This window comes from Sturnira hondurensis, unplaced genomic scaffold (assembly GCF_014824575.4).
Source record: "Sturnira hondurensis isolate 20B ecotype Veracruz unplaced genomic scaffold, ASM1482457v3 Scaffold0004358, whole genome shotgun sequence".
NCBI lineage: Eukaryota > Metazoa > Chordata > Mammalia > Chiroptera > Phyllostomidae > Sturnira > Sturnira hondurensis.
In genome coordinates this window covers 1-24,835 of record NW_028076989.1, presented here as the reverse complement: position 1 = coordinate 24,835, position 24,835 = coordinate 1, and the positions used below count along the sequence as shown (strand labels likewise).

The 24,835-nt window shown below is 42.4% G+C and overlaps 1 protein-coding gene across 1 annotated transcript; it reads right to left on the bottom strand.

Moving 5' to 3' along the window:
* Window positions 1–77: 77 nt before the first annotated feature.
* On the bottom strand, window positions 78–22,270 carry LOC118986619 (adhesion G protein-coupled receptor E2-like). Its single transcript, XM_037045592.1, has 12 exons — window positions 22,187–22,270; window positions 21,644–21,821; window positions 21,267–21,389; window positions 20,993–21,100; window positions 19,885–19,934; window positions 17,366–17,563; window positions 16,854–17,089; window positions 13,133–13,199; window positions 12,637–12,728; window positions 8,874–9,042; window positions 8,678–8,788; window positions 78–1,536 (listed from the first exon to the last, which is right to left on the bottom strand). The coding sequence occupies exons 1-12, from the start codon at window positions 22,268–22,270 to the stop codon at window positions 1,516–1,518; spliced, it is 1,437 nt and encodes a 478-aa protein (XP_036901487.1). The 3' UTR covers window positions 78–1,515.
* Between the last annotated feature and the right edge of the window lie 2,565 nt (window positions 22,271–24,835).

Here is a 24,835-nt window from a genome sequence, read left to right as displayed (position 1 = left end):
TAATTTTTTTAAATGATACTGACTGTAGAAGTGTCCAGATCATCTGGCTTGTTGAATGCACTATATTCTTGATTTGCCTGATTGCTTCCTCATGATGTCAGTTAAGTTCTTATTCTGTTCCCTATATTCCATGTATACTGATACTTAGGTCTGAAAGAACAGATCTCGGCAAGCTTTTTCTATAATAGGCTAGTTAGTAAATATTTTTCTGGTTTTGTGGCCTTGCAGTGTCTTTCACAACTACTCAGCTCTGATATTGTAGTATGAAAGGAGCCATAGACAACCCAGCAGTGAATGACTTTGATGTGTTCCAATAAAACTTTATTTACAAAAGCAGGCAGATGCCCAGCTATAGCCTGTGTGTTATAGTTTTCCAACCCTCGGTCTAAAGGCTGAGTTAGACTTAGGGTAGACTGATTTGCACATAATTCATTATTTACTGCACATGGGATGTTGTAACTTCACATCTTATTAGGAAATATATAAAGTCAGGTTTCCCATTATTGACAATGTGAAGCTGATCATTAAGTTCAGATCTCCCTATGGTATATGTGCACTTTGGCCCTTGTAATTAATCAGTAATCTGTGAGGTGTTTTTTTTGGCACCGTAGCCTGTTCTCCAATAACTTTCACATTGTGTTTAGTGCCATTTACTCAGTATTGAAAAATCATAACTTTCTACTTCTACCTTGTCTTTTACAATCATTGGCTGATATTTTTAGGTATCACTATGGACTCATGAATGTTTTTAATGTTATAACCACTTATATGGTGGTGTCAGTCATTTTCTATGGTGTTCAGATTACACAAATGTGGTCTGTGAAAACCTACAGGAAATTTCTTTCAGGTGTAATTGCTCTGGAATTAGATCTTGCCTAGATCACATGCTTTGGATGAAATAATATGTATAAATACCTCTTACATGATGTGCTGTAGGAATATATGCCTTTTCCAAGCTCCATTTGTAAAATGTAAGGATGTAGAGACTCTATTGATTTTACTCTTTTTTTTTTTACATTAAGCTCAGTGAAATCAGGAACTGGGATCTCTGTGAAGCAAATTGTAACAAAAATATTTTTTTAGTGGAAAATCAGTAAGCCTCTAGACATGAAGAGTAAAGAAATCAAGGCATGTAGGTAGGGAGACCAAATACAGGTATTTGACTGAACATTACTTTCCTTTTTTATGCTGTCATAAGAAACATGTTTGAGGATGGTTTTCCTTGTTATACTTGAGGAACATTTTTGTAGAAAACAGGTTGAAGTTCAGGGCTTAACCGAAGACAACCGAGGAACTGGGTCCTAGCTCTCTGACTGTTCTGGGAGTGAGCCGAGCATGCTGTGGGGTGAGAAAAATCCCAATTCTCTAGCAGTTGAGTGTCAAACATTTTGTGCATGCTCTCTCCCACGATGGATCAGTTATTTGTAACAGACACAAAAGTATTTTCTGTACTCTTTGTCCAAAGGATGACAGCTCAGTGTTTTCCTCATTTTCCAGGAGACAGGATCATCTGGTTTAGTTGTTAATTTTATTCTCCTGAGAAGGGATAGGTAAAAATAATGTGGTGTTAAAACGTGCCAGACTTGTACTATGACAACTAGAAAATGTTGTCAAAAGACATCAAAGAAACTAAAGAAATGGAAAAAATATTGCATGTTCATGGATCAAAGGGCTTAATATAGTTATGCTGACAGTACCTCCACATTGATCTACAGAGTCAACACACTCCTTATCAATATCTCAGTTAATTTTTTTTCAGAAATTGACAAGCACATCCTAAATTTACATGGGACTTCAAAGCATCCAAAATACCTGAAACAATCTTGCAAAATTAAAAAAAAATTAAAAAAATTAGACTTCTGGCCAAGATGGAGGCATAGGTAGACGTACTGTGCCTCCTTGCACAACCAAAAGAAGGGGAACAACAATTTAAAAACAAAAAAACAACCAGAACTGACAGAAAACCAAACTGTATGGAAGTCTGACAACCAAGGAGTTAAAGACACATTCATCCACACTGGTAAGAGGGGTGGAAATGGGCTGCCTGGAAGAGAGGACTTGTGGCAAGGCAGTGGCTGGTGGACCCAGCAAGCCAATTGAGGAGCAGGGCACACAAGGCTGCAGCTGGCTGGCAAGGTAGCAGTGGACGAATCCAGTGAGGCAGCAGATTGTGGACTGGGCAGTCCCACATTCTTGAGCAGATACACCAGAAGAAACAACTGGGAAGCAGGACAGACTGCAAAACCCAGGGCCTCAGCATGGGGAAATAAAGTCTCAAACCACTAATGAAAAACACCTGTGGGGGTTGAGGTGGCAGCATGAGAAACTCCCAGTCTAACAGGAAAGTTTGTTGGAGAGACCCACAGGTACCTATAATGTATACAAACTTACCCACATGGGAATCAGCACCAGAAGGGCCCAATTTGCTTGTGGGAAGTGGGGGAAGTGATTGAAATCCAACAGAGAGCAAAGCAAGGGCCATTATTCTCTCTCAGACCCCTTCACCACATACAGCATCACAGCACAGTGATGTAGGTTGCCTTGCCCTGGTGAACACCTAAGGCTCTGCCTCTTACTATATGTAACAGGCGCATCATGATAAAAAAAAATGACCCAAAGGAAAGAACAAATCAAAGCTCCAGAAAAAATAAAACTAAGAGATGAAGAGATAGCCAGCCTATCAGATGCACAGTTCAAAACACTGGTAATCAGAATGTTCACAGAATTGGTTGAATTTGGTTGCAAATTAGATGAAAAAATGAAGGCTACACTAAATGAAATGAAGGAAAATGTACAGCGAACCAATAGTGATGAGAAGGAAACTGGGACTCAAATCAACAGTGTGGACCAAAAGGAAGAAACAAACATCCAACCAGAAAAGAATGAAGAAACAAGAATTCAAACAAATGAGGAGAGGCTTCGGAACCTCCAGGACACCTTTAAATGTCCCAACATCCGAATCATAGGGATACCAGAATGGGAAGAGGGAGAGCAACAAGTGGAAAACTTATTTGAACAAATAATAAAGGAGAACTTCCCCAATCTGGAAAAGGAAATAGACTTTCAGGAAGTCCAGGAAGCTCAGACAGTCCCAAAGAAGGTGGAACACAAGGAGGAACACACCAAGGCACATCATAATTACATTACCCAAGATTAAAGATGAGGAGAGAATTCTAGAATCAGCAAGAGAAAAGGAGGTAGTTACCTACAAAGGAGTTCCCATCAGACTGTCAGCTGATTTCTCAAAAGAGACCTTACAGGCAAGAAAGGGCTGGATAGAAGTATTCCAAGCCATGAAAAGCAAGGACCTATATCCAAGATGGCTCTATCCAGCAAAGCTTTCATTTAGAATGGAAAGACAGATAAAGAATTTCTCAGATAAGGTCAAATTCAAGGAGTTCATCATCACCAAGCCTTTATTATATGAAATGTTAAAGGGATTTATTGAAGAAAAGGAAGATAAAAAATATGAACAGTGAAAGGACAGCAAACTCACAATTATTAACAACCACACCTAAAACAAAAATGAAAACAAACTAAGCAAACAAATGGAACTGGAACAGAACCACAGAAATGGAGATCACATGGAGGGTTAGCAACAGGGGCGTGGGAGGAGAAGAGAGGGGGAAAAGGTACAGAGAATAAGTAGCATAGATGGTAGGTAGAAAATAGACAGGGGGAGGGCAAGAATAGTGTGGGGAATGTAGAAGGTAAAGAACTTATAAGTATGAGCCATGGACATAAACTAAAGAGGGGGAATGTGGGTGGGAGGGGGTGTGCAGGGCAGAGGGTAGTGAAAGGGGGACAACTGTAAAAGCATAATCAATAAAATATATTTAAAAAATTATGGAGTCAATGCCCTAATTTCAAACTTGCCACAAAGTATAGTAATCAAGATATGGTAGAAGAGAGTTAAGTGTACAAAAATAAAACCTCATATCTTTGATGAACTGATTTTCATAAATATGCTAGTACAATTCATTGATAATAAGAACAATATTTTCAATAAAAGATGATGGGAAAACTGGACATTCATATGTACAGGAATGTGCATCTCACACCATATTATAAACCTCAAACTATTTAAAAAATTAATTCTAAATAAATAATATACCTAAATGTAATAACTAAACCTATAAGCATTTTGGAAAAAACTAATATAAATCTTATAGGTATTAGCAATTATTCTTTAAATATGATACTGAAACACAAATAAACAAAAAATAGATGCTCAATATCATTAGACATTAGGGAAATACAAATCAAAAGCCTAATGAGAAAGCACTTTACACATACTAAGGGATAAACATCTAAACCAGCTCTGGCCAATGTGGCTCAACTGGAGTGTCATCCTGCAAACCAGAAGGCCAAAGGTTTGATTCCTGGTAGGGCACGTTCCTGGGCTGCAGGTTCCATCTCCAGTCAGAGTGTGTGTGGGAAGCAACGGATTTGATGTTTCACATATTGATGTTTGTCTCCCTGTCTCTTTCCCCCTTCACCTCTCTCTAAAATTAATAAGCGTGTTCTTGGGTGAGAAAGAAAAAAAAAACTAACCCTCAAGTTTTGATGAGAATGTGGAGGAAACTGGAACCCTTATATACCTTGTCTTGTTCTTTGAGGAATTGGGAACCATTTTGGAGATTTTTATGCAACATGGTAGAATATCACTTCTGTTTTTAGGACATAACTCTGAGTTTCATTTGACCAACTACTGAAGGAAGAAGAGCAGATGGGGGAGACCAGCGAAGCAAGGGTGGCAGCTGGGTTTAGGGAGGAGGTGTTGGAGTTGGTGTCAAGAAGGCATACCTGTGACTGCTGAGAAGGAAACACTAGCATGGTTTAGCAATGAACTGATTTGGTGCAGAACAGGGTAGGGGAGAGAATAAGGGTAAGGATTTTCCAGGTCCTGACTGGTACAATGAGATGAATGGAGATGCCACTCAAACAGATGAGAAAGCTGAAGAGGAGTAATTCGGTAAAAAAAATTCTTTTATTGCCATGTAGGGCTGCTTCTGAGATATCTGAGTAGAGATGTTAAGCAGACAATTAGAAGTAGTGATCTGGGGATCATAGGTAATTCAGAGCTACAGAAGTATATTTGGCCATCATTTCCTTCTGCATGGCTCATTGAGTCCTTATAGACAAAGTTGTCTATGAGAAGAGTGAAATGTGGTAATGGAAATGTTACTAGAACAGAAAGTTCATCCAGAAAATCAGGGAGGAAGCCAGGGATGTTGTGATATAGAAACCAGGGACAAAAGAGAAGTTCCATGGTAGAGGCAGTAACCACAACACCCAATAATACTAAGAGGACAAAAAAATATTTATTCTATCCAGTAATATGAACATCATTAGAGGCTTAAGAGAAAGCTGTTTTGGGGGAATGGTGGAGGCAAATGCCAGTTTTGAGTGTGTGAGGAAGGAGAGGGAGGAATCAAATGTATAACTTTAACGATTTTTGGTAAGATAGAGATTTCCCATGTGGCAATAAAGGTGGAAAGGATGCTATTCAGAAGGTGAGACTGTGCAAGGATCAGAGAGAGAATGTATGAACAGTAAAGTAATGGGGAAGTCAAGAAGGTTGGGAACCAAAATGCAATAGAAAGATTAGCCTTAATATCTGTGAGTACATTTTGTCTGTGGCAATAGGATTGCATGAGGATAGAATGAACCAGGTGTCAAGTACCTGGTGTTTTGAGAGCACAAAGTTGACTTTTCTTGATCCTGCTGACTTCATTTACTGTGAAAGAGGCTGGCAGAAACTTTTCCTGGGAAGAGGAGTTAGAAGAATGAGGCTTTTTGAGGAGTGAAGAATTTTGGAAGAAGCAGTGGTAGAGTGTTGGACAAACTAGTGAATGAGAAAAACACATAAGGCTTGGCAGGCATTGTGGTGGGCCCATGAAAGTTGGGAGAAAAAAATAAGTTGTCTAAAAACCTTGCACAGACTTCCAGCCAAGATGGAGGCATAGGTGGAAATACTGAGCCTCCTCACACAACCAAATTTAAGGACAACACATATTTAGAAACAAAAACACAACCAGAACAGACAAAAATTGAACTGTACAGAAGTCCGACAAACCATTCATCCAGACCAGTAAGAGGGACGAAGTTGGCGGCTGGTGGAGAGGGGTGATGACAGGAAAAAGTGGTGGCTGGCAGACCCGGGTGCACAGGTGACTTGGGGCTATCAGACTCCAGGCACAGGGAGGAAACAAGCAGACCCAGTGAGGCACGCAAGTGCGCTGGATGACCGTGGTCACACATTCATGCACAGACAAACCCGGCACAAATGGGCAGCGAGACAGACTGTGTAACCCCGAGCCCCAGTGATGGGAAATAAAGCCTAAAAGCACTGATTGAAAATGCTTTTGGGGGCTGAGGTGCCAGGAGAGACTCCAAGCCTCACAGGAGAGTTTGTTGGAGAGACCCACAGGATCCTAGAATGTACACAAGCCCACCCACCTGGGAACCAGCACTAGAAGGGCCCAATTTGCTTGTGCGAAGTGGCAGAGCTGACTGAGATCCAAGGGAGAGTGGAGCAAGCACCATTGTTCCCTCCCTATCCCCACCCCCACATACAGCCTCACAACCCAGAGACTGGGTTGCCCTGCCCTGGTAAACACCTAAGGCTCCGCCCCTCAGACGTAACAGGTGCAACCAGACCAAAAAATTATGGCTCAAACAGAAGAACAAATCAAAGCCCCAGAGCCAATACTTTTAAGTATCTTGGCCACCAAGAGATAGCCAACCTATCAGATGCACAGTTTGAAACACTGGTGATCAGGAAGCTCACAGAACTGGTTGATTTTGGTTGCAAATTAGATGAAAAAATGAAGGCTAAACTAAGTAAAATGAAGAAAAATGCACAGGGAAGCAGTGGTGATGGAAAAAAAACTGGGACTCAAATCAGTGGAATGGATTGGAAGGAAGAAAGAAACAATGAAACAGAAAAGAATGAAGAAAGAAGAATTAAAAAAAATGAGGAGAGGATTAGGAACCACGAAGACATCTTTAAATATTCCAACATCTGAATTATAGGGGTACCAGAAAGGGAAGAGGGAGAGCAACAAGTGGAAAACTTATTTGAACAAATAATAAAGGAGAACTTCCCCAATCTGGAAAAGAAAGTAGACTTCCAGGAAATCCAGGAAGCTCAGAGAGTCCCAAAGAAGTTGAACTCAAGGAGGAACATACTAAGGCACATCATAATTACATTACCCAAGATTAAAATGGAGAGAATTTTAGAAGCAGCAAGAGATAAGGGGACAGTCACCTACAAAAGAGTTTCCATCAGGCTGTCAGCTGATTTCTCCAAAGATACCTTACAGGCAAGAAGGGGCTGGAAAGAAGTATTCCAAGCCATGAAAAGCAAGGACCTATATCCAAGATTGCTCTATCTAGCAGAGCTTTCATTTAGAATGGAAAGGCAGATAAAGAGCTTCTCAGATAAGGTCAAGTTGAAGGAGTTCATCATCACCAAGCCCTTATTATATGAAATGTTAAAGGGACTTACTTATCTAAGGAAAAGAAGATAAAAATATGAACAGTGAAAGGACAGCAAACCCAGTTATTAACAACCACACCTAAAACAAAAGCAAACTAAGTGGGCAGTAAGATCAGGAGTGAAGCCACAGAAATTGAGATCACATGGAGTGTTAGTAACAGGGGATTGGGAGGAGGAGAAGGGGGGAGAAGGCACAGAGAATAAGTAGCATAGATGGTTGGGAGAAAATAGACAGGGAGAGGGCAAGAGTAGTGTGGGAAATGTAGAGGCTAAAGAACTTATGACACATGGACATGAACTAAAGGGAGTGTAAGGGGAGGGGGTGTGAAGGATGGAGGGGAATGAAGGGGGGGTGGGACAACTGTAATGACATATCAATAAAATATATTATAAAAATAAAATAAAAACCTCGTACAATTCGTATAGACCCCGTGAGTCCCATTTTCTTCGCCTACCAAGTGGGAACATAATAATACTTGTTTCCAAGTGTAGATGCGAAGAACATGTGAACAAAAGCATGAGACAAGGTTTTGTTAACCAGAGGTACAAATGTTCATTGCCATCATCAGGATCTCTCCTCATGCCTCTGCAGTTCTCTGTCCTGGCTCTGTATTATTCACATGTGTTGAAAACATGAGAAATGGTAGCAGACTCTGATGGAAAGTCTGAAATCCAACCTAACAACTATTTTCCTGACTGTTATATGACATGTACCATGCGTTCATTGTTCTTCATATAGTGAGGAGCCTGGAATGACTTGGGACAAAGGGTGGCACTGTGACTGTGCACTTTGAGCCCATAGCTTCACATCACTAGTTCCAGCTTGAGCTGATTGTAGCTTCTCTCTCAGCGTATGAGGAAGTTTTGTGTCTTCTCACTCAGTAAGATTAAAAACCACATATACCATGTCACACAAAGTGGCTGTTCTACACATATGGGGAGTGAGAAGATAATTGTCTGGTAGGTTAAGGTGAGCACAGAAACACAGTGAGTGAAAGTACAGGTAGACCTCTATCCACGACAAGAAAATGCCTGGAGTGAGTCTACAAGTGAGTGCAGTGAGAGCTGTGCTAGGGCATTTTCTGCTATACATGCAGGTTGTCTAGTGTGATGGGCATGAGCTACTTGAGTGGATCAGTTGGTGAAGGGCTCTGGGAGCAATGCGGGACCTACCACATTGTCTTTGAAAACTTCAGACATGGCCATGCTGGAGAGGGTGTATTTCTCAGAGTCCACTTTGGTTTTCTTGATTCCTTTCAACAATTGCCTGTATTGCTCCCAGACCTGCAGAGGCAAAACATGTTCTGAGTCAGCTCACTGAGAGGACTGAGAATAGAAAGGGTGCTGGGTGGGAGTGGGACTGTGGTACCTGCTGGCTGAGGAGACAGTGCACCAGGAAGATGAAGACGCCCTGCAGGCTGTTGATGATGGTGAAGAGATAGGCCATGACATGGGCAGCTGGGCCCAGCTGCAGGATTCCCAGGCACCACGTGCAGCCTAAGATGAAGAGCTGGGCCATTGCTTTAAATGTCAGCATCCTGTGTAGGAGGAGAAATGAGGCTGATGGTGCACCCAGAGCAACAGAAGCAAAGCCACTCTCATCTCTACCCCATGGAGGCATGTGACTGAATTGTGACCTACTTTGATTTTTACTCCCTGATTTTTAAAAAAAATTTAAAAAATTTTATTTACTTATCTTTAGAAGGGAAGAGAAGAAGAGATATATCAATGTATGGTTGCCTCTCTTGAGTCCCCCCTCCTCCCCGGGAACCGGCCTGCAACCCAGGCGTGTGACCCAACGGGGAATTGAACCGTGATCGTGTGGTTCGCAGGCCCACGCTCAATCCACTGAGCTACACCAGCCAGGGCTTTACTCCCTGATTTTGATTCCCTCAAAAGAAGTGCTCTTTGTGTTCAGTATGACAATTTTAGTTGGACAGAGGTAGTGATAATTCTTTGTTTAAAAAGAGTTTGTTGACTTCTGGCTAAGATGGAGACATAGGTGGAAACACTGTGCCTCCTTGCACAACCAAGTTTAAAGACAACAAAGTTTTAGTAACAAAAATGCAACCAAAACACAGAAAATTGAACTGTACGGAAATCTGACAACAATGAACCATTCATCCAGACCAGTAAGAGGGGTGGACTCAGCGAATGGCAGAGCGGGGTGGTGTAGAAAAAAGCGGGCTGACTGTCTCAGGTGCGCAGGTGGCAGTTGGCAGATCCCAGGTGTGGGGCGGCAATGGGCAGACCCAGTGAGGGTGCAAGGCGGCTGGCTGACCATGGTCACACATTCACACTCAGAGAAACCATGCAAAGGAGTGAGCAGTGGGGCAGACCGCGAAACCTAAGGCCCCAGCGATGAGAGTTAAAGCCTAAAAGCGCCGACTGGAAAAACGTTCAGGGTCGAGGTACTGGGAGAGTCTCCCAGGCTCACAGAGAGTTTGTTGGAGAGACCCACAGGGTCCTGGAGGGTGCACAAGCCCACACACCCGGGAATCAGCACCAGAAGGGCCCAGTTTGCTTGAGGGAAGCAGCAGAGGGGACTGAAATCCGAGAGAGAGCAGAACAGACTCCATTGCCCCTCTCTGACCCCGCCCCCACATACAGTGTTACAACCCAGCAACTTGGGTTGCCCCACCCTGGTGAACACCTAAGGCCCTGCCCCTCATACGTAACAGGTGTGACCAGACCAAAACATTTTGGCTCAAGAAGAAGAACAGCTCAAAGCCCTGGAGCCAATACTTCTAAGCGACCAAAAGATAGCAAATCTATTAGATGCACAGTTCAAAACACTGGTGATCAGAATGCCCACAGAACTGGTTGGTTTTAGTCACTAATTAGATGAACACATGAAACCTAAACTAAGTGAAATGAAGGGAAATGCATAGGAAACCAATAGTGATGGGAAGAAAACTGGGACTCAAATCAATGGAGTGGACCAGAAGGAAGAAAAAACTGACCAAACAGAAAAAAATAAACAAGAATTTTAAAAAATGAGGAGAGGCTTAGGAACCTCCAGGACATCTTTAAATGTTCCAACATCCGAATTATAGTGGTACCAGAAGGGGAAGAGGAAAAGCAAGAAATTGAAAACTCATTTGAACAAATAAAGGAAAACTTTCCCAATCTGGCAAAGAAAATAGACTTCCAGGAAATCAGGAAGCTCAGAGAGTCCCAAAGAACTTGGACCCAAGAAGGAACACACCAAGGCACATCATAATTACAGGGAGAGGAGAGAATCACAGGGGAAAAGAGGAAGGACTCACATGAACAAGTATAAAGGACACACGGACAATAACTAAGGTGGGGGGTGGAAATGGGAGGGAGGTGGGGAGTGCTGGGGGGGCAGGGCTGGGAATATAAGACAGAAAACTGTACTTGAACAAGAATTAAATTAAAAATATAAAAAATAATCACATTAGCCAAGATTAAAATGAAGGAGAGAACCCTAGAAGCAGCAAGAGATAAGGGGACAGTCATCTACAAAGGAGTTCCCATCAGACTGTCAGCGGATTTCTCAAAAGAGACTTTACAGGCAGGAAGGGGCTGGAAAGAAGTATTCCAAGTCATGAAATCCAAGACCTACATCCAAGATTGCTCTATCCAGCAAAGCTTTCATTTAGAATGGAAGGACAGAAAAAATGCTTCTCAGATAAGGTCAAATTCAAGGAGTTCATCATCACCAAGCCCTTATTGTATGAAATATTAAAGGGATTTATCTAAGGAAAAGAAGATAAAAAGTATGAACAGTGAAAGGACAGGAAACTCACAGTTATTAACAGCCACACCTTAAACAAAAGCAAACTAAGAGGACAGTTAGAGCAGGAGCGGAACCATAGAAATGGAGATCACATGGAGGGTTAACAACAGGGGATTGGGAGGAGGAGAAGGGGGAAGAAGGTACAGAGAATAAGTAGCATAGATGGTAGGTAGAAAATAGGGGGAGGGCAAGAATAGTATGGGAAATATACAATTTAAAGAACTTGGGACAGATGGACATAAACAAAGGGGGGGAATGGTGGATGAAGGATATGCAGGGCAGAGGGGAATGAAGGGGGAAATGGGACAACTGTGGTGGCATAATCAATAAATAATATTTAAAAATAGCTTTATTATTTATTCATTTATCTATCTATTTATTTATTTAGAGGGAGGAGAAAGGAGGGAAAAAAGAAGAGGGAGATGTGTGAGAGATCAGCACCTCTTGCATACCCCATGTGGGGACCTGGCCTGCAACCCTAGCATGTGCTGTGACTGGGAATCAAACTGGTGGCCTTTTGTGTTGCAGGCCAGCACTCAATCCACTGAGCCACACTAGCCAGGGTTAAGATAGTGATAATTCTTAATGTGGGTTTTTAAATGATCATGATGTATCATGAATGTTCCAGATTTCATTCAACTGACATTACTAGGGACTTCAGTGCACTCAACTCTGTGCTGGGTCTTGGGCACTGGAAATAACAAAGACAATTTCTGTCTTCACGGACCTTATAGTCTCATGGAAAGACTAAAGCAAATAGTTACTTATGATATTTGTGACATGTGAGCTCTCTCTGCCCAGGTGCCACCCAGGACTGGTACTGTCTTCTCCTCTCTGTGCACTGTCCCCAGGTATGCTTTGCTCAGAATAGAGGCCATTCTGTGCAAAGTTGGGGAAAGCAGAGGACACCCTTAGCCTTTCAGAAGATGTGGCATATGCATGAAGAACCTGATTATAGCAGGTGTAGGAGTGTAGAGGACAGAGGGAAGAACCTCCATGAAGGTGTGGGCATGAGGGTGAATGCTATGTTCCGGGAACACGTAGGTGACTTCTTAAGAGCTTTAGAAAGATGACAACATTCTTTGAATATTTTCATAGGGCCATGGAAATAATTCACATGTAACAGAACAAAGTCAATATCTCTGTAGCTGAGGTAATTTCATGCTGGATTTATAGAGAAACAAAATATTTCTGGCTTGCATTTGGCAGCAAAGCACAGTATCTGAGCAGGTGTCCAGGGAGGGTGGCTGATTTTCTCCTCCTGTCTCCTCAGAATCCCTGTGGAAGGATACCAGGGGCTTGGAAACACAGGGCCATGCTCCTAAACCCTGCTTTGCGTGGGGCAGTGTGCCCCTCTGACCCATCTCACCTCGTGTTCTGGAGAAGGGAGACATCACTGTTGAGCGAGGAGAGCTTGCTTTTCAGAATCCAGATGGTCATCAGAAAGAAAGCCAAGTTAATCTGCGGAAACCCCATAGGGCATATTGAATACATTCCACATCTGTATAGCTTCCTCCTAGGTCATCAAAAACCTAACTCAGCAGGTAAGAAGGTTTTGTATTTCATAGCAGTCAGAAAAATTGACCAACCATCCAGTAACTCACGATCCCTCTTGTCCTGTAACGGGTGGATTAACTTGTCCCATTTTACACAGGAATTTCCACAATTTAGTACTGAAGGTCCAATGTCTCAGGAAACACCCCCATCCTTGTTTTAAACTAGCAATTTTTGCATTCTGTAAGCCCCTTCAGTCCTGGGAAAACAAGAATGTTTGCTCATCCTGCCTGTTACCCCTTTTATACACCTGCTCTTTGATTGACTCTCAGCTGAGCAGGAGTGATGCTCTGATGCCATCCTTTACTCACAGAGATGATGATGCAGATGGGGCCAAGGAAGGTCCATACAAATCCCTGTTGTGTGTGGAGCCAGCATCTAGGAGAGAGATGGAAAGGGATTGAAGAATCTATTTGCTTTTGTGGGTAAACAATCAATAAATTAACATATCCTTCACTTCCCACAGTTTCTTCTGTTTCTTTTTTGTTAATATTATTGTTGACTTTTTTAAAAAAAGATTTTATTTATTTATCTTTAGAGGGGAAAGGAAGGAGAGAAGGAGAGAAATATCAGTGTATGGTTGCCTATTGTGAGTCCTGCTGGTAACTGGCCTGCAACCCAGGCGTGTGCCCTGACTGGGAATCGAACTACGATTGTGTGGTTCGCAGGCCTGCACTCAATCCACTGAGCTACACCAGCCAGGGCTGTTGACTTTTTTGGGGGGTAAGAATATTTATGCTAAGAATTATCCTCTTAGTAAATTTTAAGTTATAGTACAATATTGTTAATTATAGGCATTATGTTGTCTAGATCTCCTTACCTTATTTTTTTTTTCATAACTGAAACTTTGGTGTGGCCTTGATGATGGTAATGGTCCTGGCTGTTTACTTATCTTCAAACTTGTCAGTTTACATGCATTGGCTATGTAGAATTTTACAAATCAATCATGCCATAATACTGTGGTTTTAAGAAAGGATAAATTTGTTTTAAATAAGTATTTTAAGTCTTGGGCCCCAGATATGATAGCAGAAAAATTATGTGATTTAATGAAAAGACAAGAATCAATTAGTAAATTAATTTATAATTTTTTGGGCAAATATTGTGTCTCCTCTGTACTAGGATCTGTGATGGCCTGAAGATCCAGTTGCAATTAAGATCAACTGGTCTCAGTTCTCAGGGAGGCCCTAGCTGGGTGGGAAGGTAACCAATTAAACAATAGGAACAATCAAGGTGATGAGTTTTGTGATCAAGTGTGAGGAGCTATGAGAACAGGTAGCTACAGCAATAGCCTGGTCTGGGGTATAGGAGGTTCAGGTAGTTGGGAGGGTCCCTGGGAAAACTGACTGTGTTCATTCTGAGATGTGAAGGATGAGCACGTGTAAAGAAGGTGAGAAAATCTGGGGGCATGACAAACGACAATGCAATATATAACAATAGATTGATAGTAGTAATTCAAGCTCATATGCATTATATAATTTATTCCTCATGACAACAGTGAGACTCAAGTGATCACAGGATGGCATATGTTGCTTAAGAAAATGTAGTAACTCAAGGACACACTGACAGAAATGATAGAATTGGAAATGATCCCAAGTGAGATGCTTGTGAATGAGTTGGGAGGTGTGAGGACCATGGAGTTAGATGGATCCACCAGATGCTCAACGTGAACACTACTGAGGCTGTGTTGGTAAACTGCACCTTGTGGGTCAGTGGGGCCACCACCTGACTTTGTGAATGTTTTTGCCTGGAACACAGTTGCACTCATTTGTTTTTCATATTGTCTACAGTGGCTCTTGTACTACAAGGATGGGGTGAATAGTTGCAACAGAGGCCACATGGTCCACAAAACTGCAATATTTACTTTGTGGTCTTTTGGAGATAAAATCTGCTGACTTTGATGCAAGTTATATAGGGGGATCAGCTTGCCAGGGCTCCTCTGATGTCAGCAAACATTAATTTTATCAGCACAAGAATATGTAAATGACACACTGTCTGGATTTGGTCCTGGCTCTGCCACCAACCAACTGTGTGATCTGGGCCATGTCAGTCATCTCTGTGCCCCAGTTTCCTCATCCATAAAACTCATACAACACTGGTTTCTACCCCAGTGGGTTGTTGGGAGGACGACTTGGGTTGATACGTGAAAATCATTCAGAACAATGATTGCATGTCAGAAGTGATCTGTAAATCTTAGCTCTGATGATCACAGTTTCATTTTCTAAATCCTCCTCCTTTTCTTTTTTAAACTGAGAGAAGTAAGTTATACCAACCAATGCCATTCCTTCATTTCCAGTTTTGCTTTCTAGATTTGAAACATTAAATGTAATGAACATTACATTAATGTACAAGATGGGATTAATATTATGTATCATGTTTGTTAATGTAATAAAGTCATTAACATAAAATTGATATTTAAAATAATTAAATCTAAAAGATATATGCCAGATAATTTATTTTAACAATATATTAATTTATAATTGTTTTTTTAGATTTATTTATTTTAATTGTTGTTCAAGTACAGTTTTCTTTCTTTACTCCTATCCAAGCCCCCCACAGTGCTCCCCACCTCCCTCCCATTTCCACCCCCCTTAGTTTTTGTCTATGTGTTCTTTATACTTGTAAAGTATAAAGAACATTTTACTTCCTGTAAACCCTTCTCTGTTTCCTCTGAAATTCTCTCCCCTCTCCCCTATGGTCACTGTCAGCTTGTTATCTATTTCAGTGTCTTTGGTTATATTTTGCTTGCTTGTTTGTTTTGTTGTTTAGCTTCCTGTTAGAGGTGAGATCATATGGTATTTGTCTTTCACCGCCTGGCTTATTTCACTCAGCATAATGCTTTCCAGTTCCATCCATGATGTTGCAAAGGGTAGGAGCTCCTTCTTTCTTTCTGCTGCATAGAATTCCATTGTGTAAATGTACCATAGTTTTTGGATCCATTCGTTTACTGATGGGCACCTAGGTTGCTTCCAACTCTTGGCTATTGTAAATTGTGCTGCTATGAACATTGGGGTGCATAGGTTCTTTTGGATTGGTGTTTCAGGGTTCTTAGGGTATAATGCTAGCAGTGGAATTGCTGGGTCAAAAGGCAGATCCATTTTTAGTTTTCTTAGAAAATTCCATACTGTTTTCCATAGTGGTTGTACCAGTCTGCAATCCCACCAACAGTGAAGAAGGGTCCCCTTTTCTCCCACACTTATTTGTTGCTTTGTTTATGATGGCCATTCTGACCCATATAAAGTGGTATCTCATTGTGGTTTTAATTTGCATCTCTCTAATAGTTAGCGATATTGAGCATCTTTTCATGCATCTCTGGATCCTCTGCATGTCCTCCCTAGAGAAATGTCTGTTCAAGTCCTTCCCCCTTTTTTAAATTGGGTTGCTTGTCTTCTTAGAGTGGAGTTGCATGAGTTCTTTATATATTTTGGAGATTAAACCCTTGTCTGAGGTATCATTGGCAGATATGTTTTCTTATACAGTTGGTTTTCTCTTTATTTTAATACTATTTTCTTTAGCTGTACAGAAGCTTTTTATTTTTATGAGAATCCACTTGTTTACTCTTTCCTTTATGTCCCTTGCTCTAGGGGACATGTCAGTAAAAATGTTACTGTGTGAAATATCTGAGATTTCTCTGCCAATGTTCTCTTCTAGGATTTTAATGGTGTCATGGCTTAGATTTAAGTCTTTTATCCGCCTTGAGTTTATTTTGGTGTATGCTGTAAGTTGGTGCTCAAGTTTTAATTTATAATTGTTAATGTTCATTATTATGATAATGTTAGCTTTAAATATAATACAATCAATATTATTTGAATATATAATTAGCATACTATATAATTAATATTTAAAACAGTGAAATTTTAAGTTCTTAAAAACATTTCTTTCAAGGAATGCAATAATGAAACCAGGAAGATGTCTTTGGGTGACTACTGTGTTTTTCTCTGTTTATCATATTCTAGTGAAAGTAAAGTGCTGCATGAGTTCTCTGATGGCCTTTGTCATGTGGAGAAAATAAGACCAGTGTGAACTTTAATTTACCGGGCAGGTGTTCCATAAAGGTGAGGCCTGGACGATGCAGAAATGGACACAATGACAGCTGGGACTCCATAGCCCACAGGGAACATGAACTTCGTCATGAACCTGCTCATTCTGGAGTAGTTGACTGCCATCAGGTTACGTGCAGTGAGGAAGAGGTGCAGGCCCTCCAGCAGCATCCAGGTGAAGGAGGCCAAGTAGAGGTAGTGTAAGGCACCTGCGATGATGGCGCACAGCACCTGGGGGAGCAGTCAGAGTCACCAGGGAGCATATCAGAGGGGAGCATGGCCCCAGGACCTGTCCTATGCCTTGCCTTTGGGAAGACCTCTGTTGTATATGAAGGAATTGTCAAAAGAGAGTATGTCCTCTAGTTGGGTCAGTCAGTGTAAAATTGGCTATTCACCCCTCTAACCTCCCCAGAACCCAAGGACATTTTATTATGGGGCCCAGTGCAGCATAGCCCCACGAATTCCACATCTCCCAGGAAGGACAAGGGTCCCTGAGAACATCAGTACCTTAATCTCTGTTCTGTTGATGACTGTGAGGAAGAGCAGGTGGGCCAGGAAGAGGCAGATGCAGAGCTGCAGGTGGAGGGAGGTGCTGGTGTTCTGGATGGCTTTGCATAGCAGGAAGGTGAGGGCCGCCAGGAGGAGGCACAGCAGAGAGAGGCTCAGCCCCACATAAGTGATCACAGCCAGGACAGGATCCTCCTTCTGCGACTCAGAAAAAAGGAGATATCTGTCATACTTCCCTGCTCTGGAGTAATGACCCTTTCACCATTTTTACTTTTATTTTTTGGTGTAACAAAATCAGGAATGGAGGAGGCATGTAGATTTGTGATATTTATGAGTAATGTTAGAATTTTATGAGGCTTTTAGCTGATTCAGACTAAAAAATTGAGGAATAGAATAGTCCTTACTCAAGACCGACTCCTGGAACTCATAGGGTTAAAATTTTTAAAGACTTTTGGGCATGACTAAGCATATAGGTTATCCTGTGAGGGTCTCTGAGGCACAGGAGCTCCATGTGGAGTGCCATTTGCCATCTTCATTATGTGATGCTGTGTGACCAAGTCTGTACCTGGAGACTCAATGTCCAGGTATCAACTCCCCATCTTGGACTTCACTCACATCCCTCCAACACCTGTTCTTGCTGGTCACTAATGTTTACACTTTTATAGCTTGCTCCTGAGTTAATGGAGGAAAACTATTATGTTTTTAATAGTGATAGTTTAAAATTCATATTTTCTGCCTCATTTTACAAATCATAAATTTGAGAGGAGAAGGGACCTCACCCTCTCCATTAATTCCATTTCAGTGTACCTAGGGGAGGGAGGAGGAGTAGGGAGGAGGGGTGAGAATGGAGAGAGAAAAGAGGAAGAAAGAGAGAATGTGCAAATGATAAAGGAAGTGCAGTTATGAATGTTTAAAGTTGGTGCATCTGAATAGAGAGAAAGATATATTATTTGACTTTTTAATTTTTGCAACTTATCTGTAGGTTTGTAATTGATTCCTAATAAAATGTTAATGAATAAATAACAAATCTTCCAAATGATTCTGATGCATACTAAATCTTGAAAATCTTTGGTGTAAGAAAAAAACTCTAATTTCCCAACTATATAAAAAACACTCTCACAAATTCATGTGTAGTATACCAACAGGCCAATAGAAAAACAGACTAAGAATGTGAACAAATTGTTTCCAGAGAATGAAATAAGAAGCACTCTTGAATGTATTTCATTTCACTCATAAAAAAAATACAAAATTTTTTCTAGATTCCCTATTTATCTGTCAAACACCTAAATATCCCAAAATTTAATAATAACCTTGTAGTGAGGTATGAGGAATCACACATCTTTATAATATGAAGTGTTCATATTATGAGCTGGTGGAAGTGTTTGCAGGTACAATATCTATATTTTGAAATATGGAAAAATCTGCCAACATACAATTATAAATTTGACCCAGAATTTGTCCTGTCTGCATATTCTTTTTTTCATATTCAAATGTGAGAACAGAGAAGTGTGTGTAAACAATTGAAATGTTATTTGTATTATATGCATACTAATGATCACAAAAAAACACTCGCTATAAGAGGTCCTGAGTGTAATTTATGGTATATCCACACAATGAAATGCTATGTGGCAAGAAAAATAAGAGAGTGTCTCTTTGTATACTGGGATGGAATAACTTTTTATATGTAATAAATAAAAACACAAAATGCATAACATTGAAGAAAACATTATGTCCGTGAAGAGGGACAAAGAACAAATATAATACATGCATTACTTTTATATGTATACAATATCCATAGAATTAAAATAAAAAAAAGAGGAGTAGGGGAGAAAGAAGAAAAGGAAAAGATGGAAAAGGAAAAGGAGAGGGAAGAGGAAGAGAAAGAGAAGGAGGGGAAAGAGGAGGAAAAAGAGGAAGAGGAGAAGGGGAGAAGGAAGAAGTGGAAGAGAAGGAGGATAGAGAGAAGAAACAAGTAAAGATCTGTGTAATTGCAATAAACAAACAAACAAACAAACAAACAAACAAAATATCCATAGAAAAGTAGGAGAAACTAACAACTTTGGGTGTCTGAAGCAAGAAGAATTAGGTGTCTGGGGTTAGGATTGAGATAGGGTTTCCTAATCCCTGGGCTGCAGGCCGGTACTGGTCTGTGGCTTGTTAGGAACCCAGCTATTAGGGAAGCTCACCTGAGCTCTGCCTTCTGTCCCCGACCCTCTACCCCCACCCTGCCCATAGAAAAACAGACCCCTGGTTCCAAAAAGGTTGGGGAGCAATGCTCTGTAGGGTGCCTCTGCCTGCCTCCTCTGGGTCCTGTGCTTACAGGGGTGATATCCTGAACTGAGGCTGATATGAAGTCTCTCCCCAGATCACCAATTTTTTTAAAAGAAAGAAGCAGGAAAGCCACTGGGGAGAGATGAAATGAGGGGGTGACAGAGCCTCACAAGTGGTGGGAGAATTTGGGGAAATAGGTGTGTGCTTTGGCACTTTCTGCTTCTTGGTATCTTCAGGGGACCACTCACCTTGCTCTTCTTTCCAGAGGGTGGGGTCCAGGTGGGGAAGGAGAATCCTGCTGCAGACAAAACAGCAGTTTGTTAGGCGTGTGTGTGTGTGTGTGTGTGTGTGTGTGTGTGTGAGAGAGAGAGAGAGAGAGAGGGAGAGGGAGAGGGAGAGGGAGAGAGAGAGAGAGAGAGAGAGAGAGAGAGAAACAGATAGACAGAGAGTTGGGGTGGGGTCTGGAGTCAGGTCAGGCCAGGTAACTTCCCAGATTGTCAGTTGGTAGCTCAGGGACCCTGGTTTATGAACAGAATATGGAAATTCCCCCCACCCAGTTAGCACCTTTTCTTATTCACACGGACTTCTCCTAGTGTCCTGTGGGTGAATGTGGTGGCCTAGATGCTTTGTTTTCAGGAAGTGGATGGAATCAGCCTGAGTCCTACCTGTCTGCCTCCCCCTGTACCCTCAGCTTTCCTGGAAAGCTCCCAGCTGGGGTGAGGAACAGAGACAGAGTGAGTCTTCTTGGGGACTGAGTGGAAAGAAAATGCTGCATTTCACCAGCAGGAACCATCTTGGGTTTTCATAATGGCCTTTGTCCTAATTCCCAAAGGGTGGCTACTGACTGGCTGAGTTCTCCTTGGAATCCCATTGACACTGTCAGGGCAGCGGTGCCCCCTCCATGCCAACCCTAAGACATCTCTAGAGAGATGGCCCAAGAACCATCCCTAAGGCAGGTCCTCCACAGATGAGGCTATAGGACAGGGGAAGGGAGAATGAAAAAGTTGCTGGACAGGACAGGGCCACCCAGACAGTAGCACCAAGTCTTGATTGGTCATTGGGGCCTGATGTCCAGCCAAGCATTCCTGGTGCCTTTCTCTCATTCCTAAGAAGGCATCCCCTAGACTGGCAGGGAGTGGTGAGAATCCATGTCTGAGGAAGACCAGAAGAGGTGAGGGTTTTCTGGCTGAAGAGGGGAGCAGGTGTGATGAGTGAGGGGTGGCAGAAGTTTTCTGTGCTCTGGCCACTTGGTCTCCCACCCAGAACACAGACCTCTGTACCCCCGTGTGTGAGGTAGTTGTCTCCAATGGTGCCCTCTGTTGTAGCCTGGTTCAGATGGGAGCCTCTTCCATTTACCTGACTCTTTAAGTTTGTGTGTGTGTGGTGGGGTCCATGTCGTCCTTCCCAGACTGGACCCAACATTCTTCTGGGTCCTTGTCATCTGGGTTGTCCTCATGTGGTGAGCTGAAATTATTGGGGGGTGGTTCAAGGGCATCACTTAGAAATAGATGGAGTCTGAGCAGCTGAGGAGTGGGGCTAGGGTGTGGGGGTTGTTGGTCGGGGACAGGGCTGGCCAGGGAAGATGGGCCCACCCTAGAACCTCCACTCCCATGTTTCTGGACAAACTTACTGGGTCTGTCAGAAGCCAGGAGGCTTGAGAGTCTGTATGGTGTGGCCGAGCTCATGTGTGCTGCAGTGGGGGAAGGTTCCTGTCTGGCAGTCACTGGTGACAGTGGAGAGGATGGATATGGTGCTGAAACACAACATACTATGAGCTCCTGAAGAGTCTTGGATATCATCTCTCTTTTGATTTATAGAAATAATATGCCAGAAGGGCAGGAGGGATCCTTTGAACTTCCAGAAATGACTCTTTGTGGAGGGTTTTGGGCTTTGGATTTCAGAGAGGGCAGGTGACCAAGTAGGACAGTCCTCTTATGTTGTGGAAAGTGGGCCAAATGACCTAAAACTTCAGAGATAAGCAGGTGGAAAACACAGGGAGGTTCTTACCTTGACATGTGTTCTCATTTTCATTCCTGAACACTGTTTCCCCAGAATGAAGCCTATATCCTGAGTTGCACCTACAGTAATAGCTCCCCTCTGTGTTCTGGCAGTTGGCGAATTTTCCACAGGACACCGAAGGTAGCTGACACTCATTGATGTCTGCAACAGGACAAAAGGTAGCATCCTAATGGCATGGATTCCCACAGGGCAGAGAACGTAGCTTCCAGCCTGATACCACCATGGGGGCTGGAAAGAACTCAGATCCTGCCTGGCATTTTAGAGGCTGGGCTGAGCTGGAGCCAGATGCTCTAGAAAGCCTGTGGACTTATGTGGTTATATCTGCTCTCTGGTTGGAACCTTCTGTGTCATGATGGGGCTGGAAGGATGTCTGTATCCCCTTCTTCAGGCCTTGAGGGGTAGACAGAGGAACTTACTCAGGCTCCCTTACAGTACAGAACTATCAGGGCCATAGGCATCTCCTCCAGTCAGGGGGGCAGTGGCATTGAAGAATGCCCTCAATGCTGAGGTAGAGGAGGGAGTCATGCATACCTGGGGGCTATACAAGGTGACATCATCATTCACACCTGAGGGTACAGCCAGGTTGTCAGACACTGGCCCATTGATGTCTTTCATCCTCCTTTAATCATAGTGGCCTCAGTGCACCCCACATTCCTCACCAGACACTCCCTCACTCTCAGTGTTAGGCCTTTTAAGATGCCCCAGGATGTCTCAGAGGGAGTCTTACTATCTCAACCCCTGAGGGTAGTCCCTCCTTATCAGAGCCCAACCTGGATGTGAAATGAGGAAACAGCAAAACAGCACGAAAGTGTCACAGGTGAGTCACTGGGTGTATTTTCTGGCATCTTACCTTCCACTGTTCTTTGAAAGTGAGAGGAAAGATGCCCATGAGTCAGTCCCCTTTGAGTAGCTCTGGGACCCCCAGAGCAGGGGCTGGACATTACTGAGTAACAATAATAATAAGTCAGTAAGAATAAGGGACACAACATGAATAAAAAATGCCAGGGACAGAATGTTTGACCCTGTACATTCCAACCAAGGAGCCAAGGACTTCAGAGCTTGAAAACGCTTATGGTGTTATGATGGGCAGGCAACCGGTCTCCCCCAGGTCAGAGTTTCTTCTCCACACCTGCAGATTTCCTTTCTAAGTTTCCAGGCCCAGGCTGTGGGTTTTGGCCCCAGGACACAAGAGGAAGTGGGAGGGATGAACACTTGAGGGATTCCTGTGCATTCCCCACAGGGGCAATAGAACTTCCCTCCTTTGTTCTCAGTTGGTGACAATTGCTGGAGATCTGTCTTCAGGTTTGATAAGATGGGGTGGAATAGAGTGGAGGAGAGCTCTGAAGGTGGTTTGTGGAGGAGAACTCATGAGGATGGGAAATTCCTGGACCCAACAAGTGTGCTTCCAGTAAGGAGCTGGAACTCAGGCACATTAGTGTCTGAGAGGAGAGGAGTCTCCGTGTACATCCAGTCTACAGGCCTCCATGAGACATGCACATGAGGATTCACAAAGGGTCTTTAGGAATATCTCTAGGGTCACGGATGGGCTGGGTGCTAGTCACAACAACACCTTTTTATCTGATAAATCAACTTTTCTCCTAAGTTAAGTAACAACATGATACTTAGAAAAACAAAGAAAATATAGAAATTGAAGACAAAAAAAATTACCCATGAGTCCATCACAAAGAGTCCTGGGAAATTTTAGGAATTTTTTCTCATTGCTTCAAATATATTAGGAGTGTTTTATTAGCAGTAAGTATTTACCTAAGACCATTTGAGTATATCAGTAGTATTTCCTGGTGTAAATATCGTTTAATTTCCTTCCCCTCCTTCACTCCTTTTTTGTTGAGGTAAAATGTGCACATAACATAAAATTTACTATCATAACCATTAAAAAAATCTTCACCCGAGGATATGCTTATTGATTTTAGAGAAAGGGGAGAGGAAGGAGAGAGAGAGGAATAAAAACATCAATCAGTTGCTTCTCCTATGTGTAACCTAGTCACGTGCGCTGACCAGGAATTGAACCTACAACCTTTTGGTTTACAGGACAACACTCCAACCAACTGAGCCACATTAGCCAGGGAGACTATCATAATCATTTTTAATAACATAAGTTCCTTTCATGATGCTGTGCTGTTGAAGAGTAAAAGCTCTTTAATTTTAGACTGACATCTGGGTTGTACCACCTTATTAATTCCGTGACTTTGCATAAATCACTCAATCTCTTTAGCTCACTTGTGCTCATTTAAAAAAAGGATGCTACCTTGAAACCACAAGACTTTTAGGAGAAAACATAAGGGTTAAGCTATTTGACATTGGTCTTGGCAAATAATTTTTTGGGTTTGACTCCAGAACATAAATAGACAAGCAGAAGTACCTCAAATTAAGAACTTATGCACAGCAATAAAACAATCAACAAAATGAAAAGGCAATGTACAATTTGGTAGAAAGATATTTGAAAATCATATATCTGGTAATTGTTAACATTCAATACATATAAATAACTCATATAACTCGATAGAAAACGCCCTGAACATCCAATATAGAAATTGGCAGAGGATCAGGTAGGCATTTTCCAAAGAAGGCATTCGAATGGCCAACAGGTAAATAAGAAGTTGCTCAACATCACTAATTGTTAGCGAAAAGCAAATTAATACCATAATAACGTGGGAAAGAAGAGAAAGGGATGTCAGTGAACTTGAATGAGGGACCCATGGATGGAGCTAAGAATGGGTGGGATTGAGGCTGGGAGGTGGGTGTGGGTGAGCAGGGGAAAATGGAGACAACTGTATTGGAACATGAATAAAAGAAAGTAAAAAAAAAAAACTAAACCAAAACATAATCAGAGGAGGAGGGTTAAGATGGCGACAGAGTAGCACCGAGAGAACCCAGCTCTCATGCATCTGGTGGAAAATCTGGGCAGATCTACCGAAGAACAGCATAATCAACCAACAGTTCCCCAACATTTATGAAAATAGGAGGCCAGAGAGTGTGACAGAGGAACCAAACAGCGGCAGGTCTGCAAGGAATCCAGAAGGCTAGTGAAGACAAAAGCGGCTGTGCGCCCGAGGTGTCTCAGGCTGCGGGCTGTGCCCTGGCCCGGGCGCGCCCAGGGCAGACGAACGCTGGTGGAGCATGAGTACCGACGAGAATTGGCGCGCAATGGGGGCTGGCACC

Bases quoted from the DNA above. Each gene is read 5' to 3' on its own strand.
- LOC118986619 (XM_037045592.1), bottom strand. From the start codon at position 22,270: ATGAAAGACATCAATGGGCCAGTGTCTGACAACCTGGCTGTACCCTCA. The intron at 17,090-17,365 runs GTACTGATGTTC...CTGCTCCCCCAG, and splicing joins TCAACAGAACAGAGATTAAG to GTGCTGTGCGCCATCATCGC. The intron at 1,537-8,677 runs GTAGGTCCCGCA...ATCCCTTCTCAG, and splicing joins AAGTTTTCAAAGACAATGTG to GAGAATAAAATTAACAACTA.